Below are 13470 nucleotides of genomic sequence, written 5' to 3'. Positions count from 1 at the left end.
CCAAAAAATCTATAAGGGCTTTTGATTTCCTGCCTTAGTCTTTATTTATTTATTTATTTATTTATTTATTTATTTATTTATTTATTTGATTTATATACCGCTTCATAGGGCTTTCAGCCCTCTCTAAGCGGTTTACAATTTTTTTTAGCAAATTGAGTCAGCAACTTGCCCCCACAGTCTTGAGTCCTCATTTCACCCACCTCGGAAGGATGGAAGGCTGAGTCGACCTTGAGCCGGTGGGATTTGAATCGTTGATACAAAGGAAATGGATGGAAAATAAAACAAGACACTCAAGTCTCTAATTCAATTAAATTTATTAATTGCCTCTGTGCCTTCCAAGATGGACAGGGAAAAATACAGAAACAAGTATTTGTCGGCACAGAACGTCAGTGAATATTTTCATCTTTTTGCATTCATCTCCCTGCTCTGTTTCTCAAATGTCCCCGAAGTACCATTTCGGCACACAGTGAATAGGTTTCTCCTCCCAAATGGTCTGCAGGCGTTCGACCCAGGAAGTTAGCATTTGCTTTCTTTCTCGTCTGTCACATACTCAGAGGCAAAGCAGATCTGAGGGGGAAGGATGCTGAAGCCACAGTAGTGCAGGATTCCATGCTGGAATTAAAAGAGACACAGAAAAAGCCGTAATGTTTGGCTAGTGGTTAGACCAGTGATAGGCAACCTTTTTGGCATGGTGTGTCAAAAATCGGCAAAAAATCGAGCATAACTCGCGTTGTGTGTCACTTCGACAAAAACATAATTTGCGCAATTTATAGTTTAAACTACAAAAATGTATAATGGCGCTCACAGTTCCCGTTGGCACTCCGCTGTTCCCTGCTGTGGTGCGGTCGTAACTGACAGTCCCAGGAGTAGACTCTCTGTGCCGGCCTGACTGGAGAGAGGCGCGCACTGTTCTCCGCGCTCCTCTCCTGCGGGTCCTCCCTCGCCGCGCTGATGACGTGTGTGCGCACGGCACGCACGCCTTACCAGCAGCCCTACGCTCAGAAAGGGGCAGCGGCGATACAGTAAGTGAGTGTGGCGGGGGAGATCACACGTCCCCCCCCGTTCCTCCAGCACAGATTCTTTCATCCTCGGCGGCCGTGCAGGAGCCGAGGATGAATCGCATGAAATCCTGTGCATGTCACCCCAAATGGCTACGCGTGTCAGCACTGACACGCGTGTCATAGGTTCGCCATCACTGGGTTAGACGATAGTTGATGCTGGTAACAACAACAGCGGTAAAGTTGAATTCCCAGTAGATTTCAGCCAAAGTTGGCAAGCAGGAGCCAGGGATCAATAAAAAATAGATACGTAAGTAAGTTCCTGAGTTCGTTCCCGAACTTCCTGTTGAGCCATTGGGGCTATTTTTCACACTCCCCAGCTTCCGGAGGCTTTCCTGAAGCCTGGAGGTGGGCGAAAAACGACCCCAACAGCCCAACCGGAAGTTCGGAAAAGATCTGTTTCTGGCTTCCGGAGGGCCTCCGGGGTATTGGGGGAGGTTGTTTTCGCCCTCCCCAGGCTTCAGGGGAGCCTCCAGAGCATGGGGAGGGGTTTGCGCATATATGCGCAGGGGGATGGGATTGTGCACGCATGCATGGGTGGACGGAGAGGATTGAGTAGGCATGTGTGCGTGCCGTAAGAGAAAGGTTTGCCATCACTGCAACTTATATCCTACTTCTTGGTATAATATATGGGCAAAACAATTACCTATTATTACCTGCGGCGATCGCCTACTGCCACATTCCTCCCAGCGGCCGGTGAAATCCCACAGGGTGGGCCTCTTCAGATGCCTTCAGCCAATGTCGGCTGGCGGCTCCCCGGAGGAGAGCCTTCTCTGTGGCTGCTCCGACCCTTTGGAATGAGCTACCCCCAGAAATCTGGACCTTGCCCACTCTCATGGCCTTCAGGAAAGCTGTTAAAACCTGGCTATCCTGCGTTTGTGGTGCAATCAGAACATTGCGTGTGTTGAAGTTGTTTTAACGCAAACCAAAGATGCCTTTTAAAAAACAAGTTTGCATCCTATTCTTATGCATGCCAGTGCTGTGTGTGAGGGAATTTAAGGTGGTTCTGACAAGTGTCGTCGGCATCTTCATATCCAGTCACCTGGGCGTCAAGCCACTCCCATCCGGTCACATGGGTGGCAAGCCACTCCCACAAAGGAGGCCACACCCATAGAGTAGGTTCGAACAATTTTTGAAACCCACCACTGGCTCACACCATAACTACTCATTCATGAAGGCCGAGTCCATATTTCTAGATTTCTTATTCAGAGATTGCTGGCTGGAAGATCTAGAAGCTGCAGACTCAACAGACCCCAAAAGCATCACGTTGAGGAAGACCACAAAGCAAGAACAAGAGAAGACACTGATTGGTTGGCGGAAACAGAGAGAGGGTCCAGTGATGAGTATAGATGAATGCTTATATCAGTCAGCTACAGTGTACATGCCATAACTGATTGACTGAGATCTTTGAAGAACTGAAAGAGGAGTTCAGTCAGTCCCTATCCAATTCTCCAGAAGCCAAGCCTGAGCGAGCATTTTCATTTGGCCTCCACATACCTGCATGGGCCACAGAAGGTAACGAATATCACCACTGAGTCCTCTCTTTGAATACAGTTCCTCATCTCCTCCAGTGGTAAATGAAAGCAAGGCTAATTTATTCTGCAAAGAAAGAAAAAGTGAGAGATGAAAGAAAAAAAGGAAAAAGGGACAGAGAGACAAAAGGAAGGAAAGAGAGAGAGAGAGAGAGAGAGAGAGAGAGAACACATGGCCGGCAAGCCACTCCCACCAGGTCACATGGCCGGCAAGCCACTCCCACAAAGGAGGCCACACCCACAGAGTAGGTTCGAAAAAAATTTGAAACCCACCACTGGTTGAAGGGCTTCTATTATATATAGTTTAATGTATATTTATAGGCCACTCACCTTGAGTAAACCAGAATCATAACACTTTGGGAAATCATGAGCAAATCCTTGGACTAAGACTCTGTCCATCCAGCCCTTCAGAATAGCTGGCATGCTGAACCAATATAAAGGAAACTAGATAGGAATACAAGAAAGCAATGATATCTTTGGGTTTAAAATGCCCCATAGACACCAACTTCTTCAGAAAGGCAACAATCAAGCAGGAAGAATTGCAAATATAAATTAAGTATAATTTAACAAAGTCCGATATTATTATAACATTGTGCCTCTAACATGGATCATTTTAGTCCATTATAGCGATTGGCAAGACACACCAAAGGCAAATGCTTTTATCTACATTAGAGATGAGGAATTGTAGGTCCTTTATGACTTGGGGACTTCAACTCCCAGAATTCCTGAGCAGCCTGGCTGACTCAATCATAAAAGGGCCATAGTTCCTGACCCCGAGCTACATCATCTGAAGCAATCATTTTCCTCGGCTTGTTCAATAATATTTTTAAAAAGATCTGCCTTCCTTCTGAAACAAAGCCAGATTTTATGTATAAGGCACTGAGTTGGGAAAGTTTAATCAACATAGATTAATCTACTGAACTGTCATTCCCAACCGCTTCACCGACAAATGCGCGCTAGTCAAATGCGCGCCGACAAAACCGTGACGTCAAAATCGCGCGCCATCAACAAACAACAGACTGGGACACGGGAAAAAAAACCTTATAACCCATCCACCCTAACCCTAACCCTAATTGTGCTTTTGACATCGCGGTTTTGTCGCCGCGGTTTTGTCGGTGCGCATTTGACTAGCGTGCATTTGTCGGGTCACGCTCCCAACCTAATACTCCCTAGATACATGGATGGAGACACACTCTATCCCAACCAACTTGACCCCAATTGGATGGCCGGAATGGAAGATGGACGTCAACCGCCAACCTATCTGGAGGACAGCTAGTTTGTAGTTTTGAGGAACATACTACACTCACCAGCACATATGGGACCAAAATGTAAGGGATAATATTTTGAAAGTTCTGAGATGATACGATCAAATCAAAGCAAGCACAAACCTAAAATTTCCCTACATTCCAAAATCCAAAGAGTTGCATCCACAGGATTAAACCAATTTGATCCAGCACCGGAAGTCTCGCATAAATAAGCGTTTGAAAAAAAAAAAACAATGACTTGTAAAAAGGTAAAAGCATTTTGGATAAAAATATGGTGGATTATGCAAAACGTTCTTTAAAAAAAGGATAAAGTTTACCCCTCAGTTATTCTTGTTAGGTATATAACTACTGATTGTACTGTTATAGAGACTAACTTGATTTTGTATTTAATAACGGCTGCAAGACTGTTGGTGGCGCAATACTGGAAGAAGGAAGATTTGCCTACTATTCAAGAATGGACACTAAAAGTAACAAACTTAGCAGAGATGGCTAAAATATCAGCATATCTCAAGGATCACTCAAATGAGAGATATAAACTGGAGTGGAGAAGATGGATTGACTATATTCAAAATAAATACGGGACTAAGAAACTCCAGATAGTTTTTGACTGAAGAAGCAAGGAATGATATAATCTGTTTAGAGTTAGCCTAGCAAAGAGGAGTTAAAGCTCAAATGAAAGATTATACTAACTTTCTTTAAGTTTATTTTGGAACATCTTTGTTAAAGATTTATACCCTGTATTTGTTCTGGGACGTCGGGTGGGGCGGGGAAGGTGGGGGGGAGGTCAGGGGGCGGGGAGGTAAACATTTGCAAAAGTTTTTTTTTTCTAAAAATGTTCAATAAAAAATAATAATAATAATAATGACCTGGAAAATCACCAAGTCGGCTTTCTTCACTTTCTTTTGCTCCTCAATCAAATCTTCAGCCAGGCATCCATTTTCATAAGCTTTCCAGGCCTCAATTCCATAATTAAAATGATCAGGATTGTATAGGTCACCTATAGGCACAACACAACACACAATCTAGTTGCATTGGAAGAGTTGCCATCTCAGCCTTTTTCTTCTTCTAGTACACATCTTTTTTCCCATATGGAACTCTTGCACTACAGCAAAATCTATCCTTGGGACTCTTTCTTGGTGGAACCCTTGGGCGTGACCCGTCAAAACCGCGGTCCACAAAAGCGCGCTCGACGAAAGCGTGTACGTGATGTCATCACAGCGCGATGAAAAAAATTAAAAATTGAAATAAAAATAAAATTAAAGCAAGCCGATTCACATAAAGGTAAGGGTTAGGTTTAGGGTTAGGGTTAGGTTAAGGGTTAGGGTTAGGTTTAGAGCGTTAGGGTTACATTTAGCGTTAGGTTAAGGGTTAGTGTTAGGTTTAGCGTTAGGTTAAGGGTTAGGTTTAGGGTTAGGTTTAGGATTAGGTTAAGGGTTAGGTTTAGGGTTAGGTTTAGGGTTAGGTTTAGGGTTAGGTTTGGGGGGGTTAGGGTAAGGTTTTCGCTTTAATTTTACATTTACTGATCACAGCGCGATGTTTTCGTCGCGCTGTGATGACGTCACGTACGCGCTTTCGTCGATCGCGCTTTTGTCTACCACGGTTTTGTGGTGGAACCTTCTTGGGAACACAAATGTACTTCTACCTCATCAGTGGTGCCTACCAACTATGTCCTTCCTCGTCGTTCTCGGCTCAAATTGCATTTCATATAAGTCTGAAACCGTGACGGTACAGCCTTGCTTCTTCAGTTCTTCCGCCGTCAAGGTTTTAAACGAACCGTTTAGAGATTTGGGCTCTTGGTCTGCGTACACAATCAATACTTCTTTCCCTGATGTTTAAAAAAAGGAGAAGGAAAGCAACATTTACTTAAAACAGGCAGGTAAAAATCCAGATGAGAAGATATTCTGCAATCAGGGACAGCACTGCAGTTTGAACATTGCCTTAATTAGAAGCCTGCAACTGCTTTTTTATTTTTTATTTTTTTGCTGATTGTTTTCTTTATTTGTTGTTGATTTTTTTAAATCATTTTTTCCCTTCCACAACACCTTACAGTCATTACATCAACATTGTTATGTCATCATACCTGTACATGCATATAATATTTCGCTTCTATATTTACACACCTTTATACACAGTTCTATATATATTTGTATATAATTTTTAAATTAATTCTATTCTTGTTTTGCAGCCATTTGTACCAATTGTTCCAAATTTCATAATATTCCAACTCTTCTTTATCTTTTAATTTCAGTGTTAATTTGTCCATCTCTGCACAATCCAAAGTTTTTTTTATCACTAATTTCATCCGAGAGGGTATTATTTTGTTTCCAGCATTGGGCAAATGCTATTCTAGCTGTTGTTAGCAGATGTGTGTTAATATATACTTAATTTTCTTTGTATATTTCCCCTTGATTATTCCTAGTAGAAAGATTTCGGGTTTGCATTTTATCTGTTCTCCTGTAATTTCTTGTACCCATTTCCAAATTTAGTTTAATTTCTTATCTGAATCGGGCAAATGCTATTCTAGCTGTAGTTAGCAGATGTGTTAATATATACTTAATTTTCTTTGTATATTTCCCTTTGATTATTCCCAGTAGAAAGATTTCGGGTTTGTATTTTATCTGTTCTCCTGTAATTTCTTGCACCCATTTCCAAATTTTTGTCCAATATTTTTGTGTTTCCGGGCAGGTCCACCATATGTGATAATAAGTCCCTTGTACTTTTTTACACTTCCAGCAGGTCGGCTTCATGTTTGGGTACATTTTAGCCAATCTTGTTGGTGATGGTTCCACCACAAAACCGCGGTAGACTAAAGCGTGCTCAACGAAAGCGCGTACGTGACGTCATCACAGCGCGACGAAAACAGCACGCTGTGAGCGGTAAACTTAAAAATAACACGTAAATCTAAACCTAACCCCCCCAAACCCTAAACCTAACCCTAAGCCTAACCCTTAACCTAACCCTAAACCTAACCCTAAGCCTAACCCTATACCTAACCCTTAACCTAACGCTAAACCTAACGCTAACCCTTAACCTAACCCTAAACCTAACCCTAACGCTTAACGTAACCCTAAACCTAACCCTAACCCTTAACCTAACCCTTAACCTAACCCTAACCCTAAACCTAACCCTTACCTTTATGTGAATCGGCTTGCTTTAAAAGCGCTTTTTAAAGCGCCCTTTCTTCTCCGCGGTCATATTTGTCGTGCTGCTGATGACGTCAGGTACGCGCTTTAATCGGGCGCGCTTTAGTGGACCGCGGTTTTGACGGGTCACGGTTGGTGATAAGTGCCAACGATAAAACATTTTGTAACTGCTTTTTAAAATTATTCTTTTATTTTACCTTTTCAATCAGTCAGACCAAGGTAGATATTTTTTTTAATGCTTTTGAGTCAGTCTTAACTCCTGGTGACTATCTGGAAAACGCCCTGCCATTTTCTTAGCATGATTTAGGAAGTGTTTCAATCCTAGGAAGCATTATCTGTTTCCTTTATGTCTAATGCAGGCCTAGAACTCACAACCTCCCAATTTATAGACCGATGCCTTAACCACTACGCCAAACTGGCTTGAGGTCGCTCTTCCTGTCCTAACTTTATCCTAACCCTTCTGGGGTTAGATTAATTTAGCGGTGACTGGACCAAGGGCATCTCATGCAGTTTCTAGTCAGGAGTCTTTTAATATGCCGATCGTTTTTAAATATAGAACAAGCCCAATCTATTTGTTACCCAATGATATCACCTCTCTGTTATATTCCCTGACTCAGCTAGCTTTCCCCCCCTTATCATTTCTTTAAAAAAATAAAATAGAATGATGGTTCACTGTACCTTTATTTTCCTAAAGGCTTTTAAACTCCTCCTAGACCTCATGGCATTTTAGGAAATAAAAATATTAGGTGGCTGAAATTTATAAATTTATATATATATATCACCCCGCACAAACACACACAATGACCATTTGGGGAGAATTTCCAAAGTAATCTCTAATAATCTCTGGTCACAGTCCAGTTAGCTATCCCTATGGAAAATGAGGGGATCTATGGGGCCACAGCCGCGCGAGTGATAGTGGGTGCACCTCGGTACACCCACGTTACACCTGTCCTCCGCGAGCTGCACTGGCTTCCTATTGGTCTCCGGACATGCTTCAAGGTGCTAGTCGTTACTTTTAAAGCCCTACATGGTATCGGACCTGGTTACCTACCGCCTCCTGCCAGTTACCTCCCAGAGGCCTATAAGATCGCACAGACTAGGCCACCTCCGGATTCCATCTGCCGGTCAATGCCGGCCGGCGACTCCCCGGGGGAGAGCCTTCTCTGTAGCTGCTCCGGCCCTATGGAACGATCTCCCCATTGAGATCCGGACCTTCACTACCCTTCCGGCCTTCCGCAAAGCGACGAAGACCTGGCTGTTCCGGCAGGCCTGGGGCCGTTGATTTTGTCCAGCCCCATCCTAAATTGTGAATGTTGTGGATCTTTTAATGTTGTCTTGTTTTTGTAATGTCCTCCCCTTCCCTTTTTTACTTGTAAGCCAGAGTCAAGGTGGCGCAGTGGTTAGGGTGCAGCACTGCAGGCCACTTCAGCTGACTGTTATCTGCAGTTCAGCGGTTCAAATCTCACCGGCTCAAGGTTGACTCAGCCTTCCATCCTTCCGAGGTGGGTAAAATGAGGACCCAGATTGTGGGGGCGATATGCTGACTCTGTAAACCGCTTAGAGAGGGCTGAAAGCCCTATGAAGCGGTATATAAGTCTAGCTGCTATTGCTATTGCTCTCTTGAGAGTGGGCGGCATACAAACTAATTAAATAAATAAATAATAAATAACCTTAATTCTGGCTGTCTCCTTTAATAGAAATGTGATAAAACAAAGTACAACTTACCTGCCATTTTTTTTTCAACACCCTGCAACAGTTTGTGTCTGGTGCTATGGTTTTGAAAGATTCTTGTCAAGACTGTTACAAAAAGAAAAGAAAGAAAGAAAGATACTAAAATCCTTTTCTTGGTTTTCAAAAACAAACACTACTTGAAACTGGTCATCTTGATGTACTAATAATGACAAGAGAATCACAGGGGGGGGGAAAGCAATAGACACACAAACTTTAGCACAAGGGAATCAGCAGAAATATCCTAACTTAATAGCTCTTGGCAATAGAAACGGAAGCATCTTCTAATCCCCCCCCCCTCCTTCATTCCTATTCCAAGTCCTAAGCAAAGCAAAATAGATTCAGTTTCTCAAATCTCTGGAGTAGGATCCACCAACTGGAAAAGGGGCAATGAAAGTTTGCTGCTATTTGCATCCCATAGGAATGTGGATTCTAGGGAGTCAATGGGAGATCAAACACAGTCTTACGGAGCTTCTGCTAAAAGTTTTGGATCAAGCCCAGTTTAACAGAAGTGAAACATCCAACACTTAAGTTGCTGCAACTATTGGAGTAAGAAAAACCATGGCAAAGAAAAAGAATAATTATGTGAATGTATATGTATGTAATCTGTATGTAAGAGAATAAATGACAGTAAAAATATATAGCATAATATAGGTAAATAATATCTGGTCATAAGTAGCTAAGTTTAAATAAATAAAGAAATGTGCATACAAATGGATAACGAATAAGGAGATTATGAATGAAAGATAGAAATGTATAGTAGGGAAAACACTAACCGCAAAGAAACCGATTCGGAACTGCGGTATGATATACGATGGAACTTATTGTTCCTATGTTGTTTTTTAAGTTATGTGTTTGTTTTTGTTGATGTGCTTATGTGTTTAAAATAAAAAGAAATTATCAATGGAGTAAGAAAAACCAGAACAATGCTAGCTATCTTCCCTGTTTCTTCCCCGCATTTGAGGGCACATGGTGTCAAATTAAGGGGGAGTAAATTCAGTGGATTATTGGCTTATATTCATAATAACCCCCCACCCCCACCCCCCAAATCTGTTCATTATACCTCTAAATGAATAGTTTGCTTATCAGATGGGGTGCAAACCAACAGCCTAGAATGCAAAATCAAGAAAAGGAAAACTAATCAGCCTACCAGATTTTTTTTAAAAAATGTAAACATTTGTATCCACTTTTCCTTTATTGCAGTCTTGCCTTACCGCTGAGTAAGTGTTTAAACACAAATACCGCCACGGGGGGGGGGGGAATTTCAGATTCCTGCAACAAAGCACATTGACAAGCAATTGTATACTGTTATTCTGTATTTTGTTACTCAAAAGTAAACAAACTCTTGTCCAGTTCCCTAATTTTACTTCCAGGCAGCCGGCTTGCTGTCTCCTGTAATTTAAATAACCCACGCTGAGCATTAATAGTCCAGTTAGTTCACGGATCAAATAAGTAAATAATAATTAATGCATAAGTATGTTTCCAGCAATCTTTCCAATGAATATTGAATGACTTAATTTCTGAGTAACAGCATGCACCATGGATTAAGGGACGATTCTAAGGTATTTGGATGAATTGCAGTAAGTTTTAATGAAAAGGACCCTTTGGGTTCCCACTTTTATACTATTTCCAGATTTCTCAAACTCTTAAAGTTAGGATTTTCTTTCTTCTTCGTCTCTCTGTCTCTCTGTCTCTCTGTCTCTCTCCCTCCCTCCCTCCCTCCCTCCCTCCCTCTCTCTCTCTCTCTCTCTCTCTTTTGCAAGCCACTTTCCTTACTTGAAACTCGTACTGGAATATTAATAAAATCTAACCACGGAAGACAAACAAAATTCTTAATAAAAAGTTGTACAGGAGAAGACCGTTACCAGAATGCAGCGCAGACACCCGGCGACAGGATACGATCGGATCATCTAAGCAAGAGAGGATCCATATAGTTAGTGCGACTAGTAGTGCCTGGCCATTTAAACAACCGGGTGTGTCTGTGTGTGTGTGTGTGTGTGTATAGGTGGGTCCGCCCCTTCTTTAGCCACGGCTCACAATTATAGGATTTGGAGCGTGTGATGATTGATTTTGTTTTCGCCGTTCTGAATTTTAATTGCCTTTTCATGCGTAACTGAGTTTACTACTCGTATTAAGCAATTTAGAACTGTGGAGAAGTTTCCTGACAGTTAGAACAATTAATCAGAGGAACAGAAGTTGCCTCCAGAAGTTGTGAATGCCCCAACACTGGAAGTCTTTAAGAAGATGTTGGATAATAGCCATTTGTCTGGAACGGTACAGGATTTCCTGCCTAGGCAGGGGGTTGGACTAGAAGACCTCCAAGGTCCCTTCCAACTCTGCTATTGTGTTGTATTGAAAAGGAAGGAAAGAGAGAAGGAAGGAAGGGTTTAAATAGTAGTGGGATTCCACTGAATTATATCATCTGTCCCATTGCAATATGATGATTTTGTTATGGTTTTATCTTAATTTAATATATGACTCTCATATAGTGTTATCCACATACCTTTATGTACATCTATGTATATCTCTCCATCTCTCTTTCTCTCTCATCTATTACTATCATTATCTACTATCTCTAATCAGCTCTCTCTCTGTTATTATCTCAGGGGTTGCCTCCAGAAGTTGTGAATGCCCCAACACTGGAAGTCCTTAAGAAGATGTTGGATAGCCATTTGTCTGGAGTGGTGTAGGGTTTCCTGCCTAGGCAGGGGGTTGGATTAGAAGACCTCCAAGGTTCCTTCCAACTCTGCTATTGTATTGTATTGAAAAGGAAGGAAAGAAAGAAGGAAGGAAGGAAGGGTTTAAATAATAGTGGGATTGTCATACATGCTGAATTTCATCCACTGAATTATATCATCTGTCCCATTGCAATATGGTGATTTTGTTATGGTTTTATCTTAATTTAATATATTACTCTCATATAGTGTTATCCACATACCTTTATCTATGTATATCTCTCCATCTCTCTTTCTCTCTCATCTATTACTATCATTATCTACTATCTCTATTCAGCTCTCTCTCTGTTATTATCTCAGGGGTTGCCTCCAGAAGTTGTGAATGCCCCAACACTGGAAATCCTTATGAAGATGTTGGATAGCCATTTGTCTGGAATGGTATAGGGTTTCCTGCATAGGCAGGGGGTTGGACTAGAAGACCTCCAAGGTCCCTCCTAACTCTGCTGTTGTATTATTGTATTAAAGGGGGGGAAGTAATATTTCAATTGAAGATAAAGTAGGACGTAAAGTGAGATTTGGACATTAAGTGTGAAACCTTAAACGATAAGATCCCACAGGGTGGGCCTCCTTCGGATGCCGTCAGAAGGACAATGTTGGCTGGCGGCTGCCCGGAGGAGAGCCTTCTCTGTGGCTGCTCCGACCCTCTGGAACCAGCTACCCCCCAGAGGTCCGGACCTTGCCCACTCTCATGGCCTTCAGGAAAGCCGTTAAAACCTGGCTGTTCCGGCACGCCTGGGGCTGTTGACCTTATTGTTAAGGTCCAGCCCCGATTAGAAATGTATGCGTGTTGGGAATTTTTAAATTATTCTTTTATTTTGCTTTTCTTTTTCTTTCTTTCTTTGTAAGCCGCCCGGAGTCGTCCGGGATTGGGCGGCCTAGAAATTTAACAAATAAATAAATAAAACCTACCGGGTCAGGCTGGACAGCCTCTCGAGACCCCTTCTATATTAAAAAGCCACATAGGCAGAGTTGCAGCTTGCAAAAGAACAGGAAGCAAGCGCCTAACCACAAGATGTTCTAGCCAACGTCCCTATGTCAAAACCTATGTCAAAAGTCCAAACCACCAGGTTCAATTAAAGTTCGTTAATGACACGTACTCCATAAACAAAAGGAGAAGTAAGACCCCATCTCCTTATAAGGCTTCCTCCTCAAGGTAACCACTAAGAAATGAGTTAAGCGTTTCCGTGTTACGCTGCCTTTGAGGATGTATAAGAACGCCTGCTTCGATAATGAAGGTTGTTCAGAACTTGCAATGCTAGCCATTTTGCTAGCTTTCTGAACCTGGCTGCCAAATAAACTTTTCCTGTATCCTGAGAAGTCTAAAGCCTGTCATTTTCTGCAACAAAATGAGATTTCTGTTGAATAGCAAGTGCAGTAGATAGAAACCTCGTATGGCCGATGTTGATTGGGCTCTCAGGACAACCGGAAGGAAGAGGCAGTGGATTGGTATGCAGTGTGAATCCAGCTGATGTGCCCAACGCAGTGAAGTCCTAGCAAACCAGGATGGCTTGAGTTCGCACAACATGCTATGCCAAAATATATTTGGATCACCCCTGGTTCAGTGTACTGTACAAACCAACCTAAGGCTGTTAAATTTATGATTTAGTATATGTGGTACTACCGATTCGAGGTGGCGCAGTGGTTAGAGTGCAGCACTGCAGGCTACTTCAGCTGACTGCAGTTCTGCAGTTCGGCGGTTCAAATCTCACTGGCTCAAGGTTGACTCAGCCTTCCATCCTTCCGAGGTGGGTAAAATGAGGACCCGTATTGTTGTTGGGGGCAATATGCCGACTCTGTAAACCGCTTAGAGAGGGCTGAAAGCCCTATGAAGCGCTATATAAGTCTAACTGCTATTGCTATTTTAATCCAATAAACTTCAGATGAATTAACTGAATGTGTCACAGCTAATTTTCACTAGGTCTTATGATTAGATAAATATGCATAGAACTACTAGTCAGAGCTTCTTCTCTGAAGCAGTGGAGGCTGCCTTCTTGCTCTTTTCCAAATAA

The 13470-nt window shown here is 42.3% G+C and overlaps 1 protein-coding gene across 1 annotated transcript; it reads right to left on the bottom strand.

The window, feature by feature from the left end:
* Positions 1-297: 297 nt before the first annotated feature.
* NQO2 (N-ribosyldihydronicotinamide:quinone reductase 2) lies at positions 298-10687 on the bottom strand. The gene is given in 9 exon segments (XM_032222947.1): positions 298-537; positions 540-612; positions 2556-2657; positions 2921-3034; positions 4722-4852; positions 5516-5680; positions 8724-8795; positions 9941-9998; positions 10592-10687. Coding segments are annotated over 9 exon segments (864 nt in total). The 5' UTR covers positions 10637-10687; the 3' UTR covers positions 298-433.
* Between the last annotated feature and the right edge of the window lie 2783 nt (positions 10688-13470).

This window comes from Thamnophis elegans, chromosome 8, assembly GCF_009769535.1.
Source record: "Thamnophis elegans isolate rThaEle1 chromosome 8, rThaEle1.pri, whole genome shotgun sequence".
NCBI lineage: Eukaryota > Metazoa > Chordata > Lepidosauria > Squamata > Colubridae > Thamnophis > Thamnophis elegans.
Note: the sequence above shows the minus strand (reverse complement) of the source record. Positions and strands in the feature narration are given on the sequence as shown.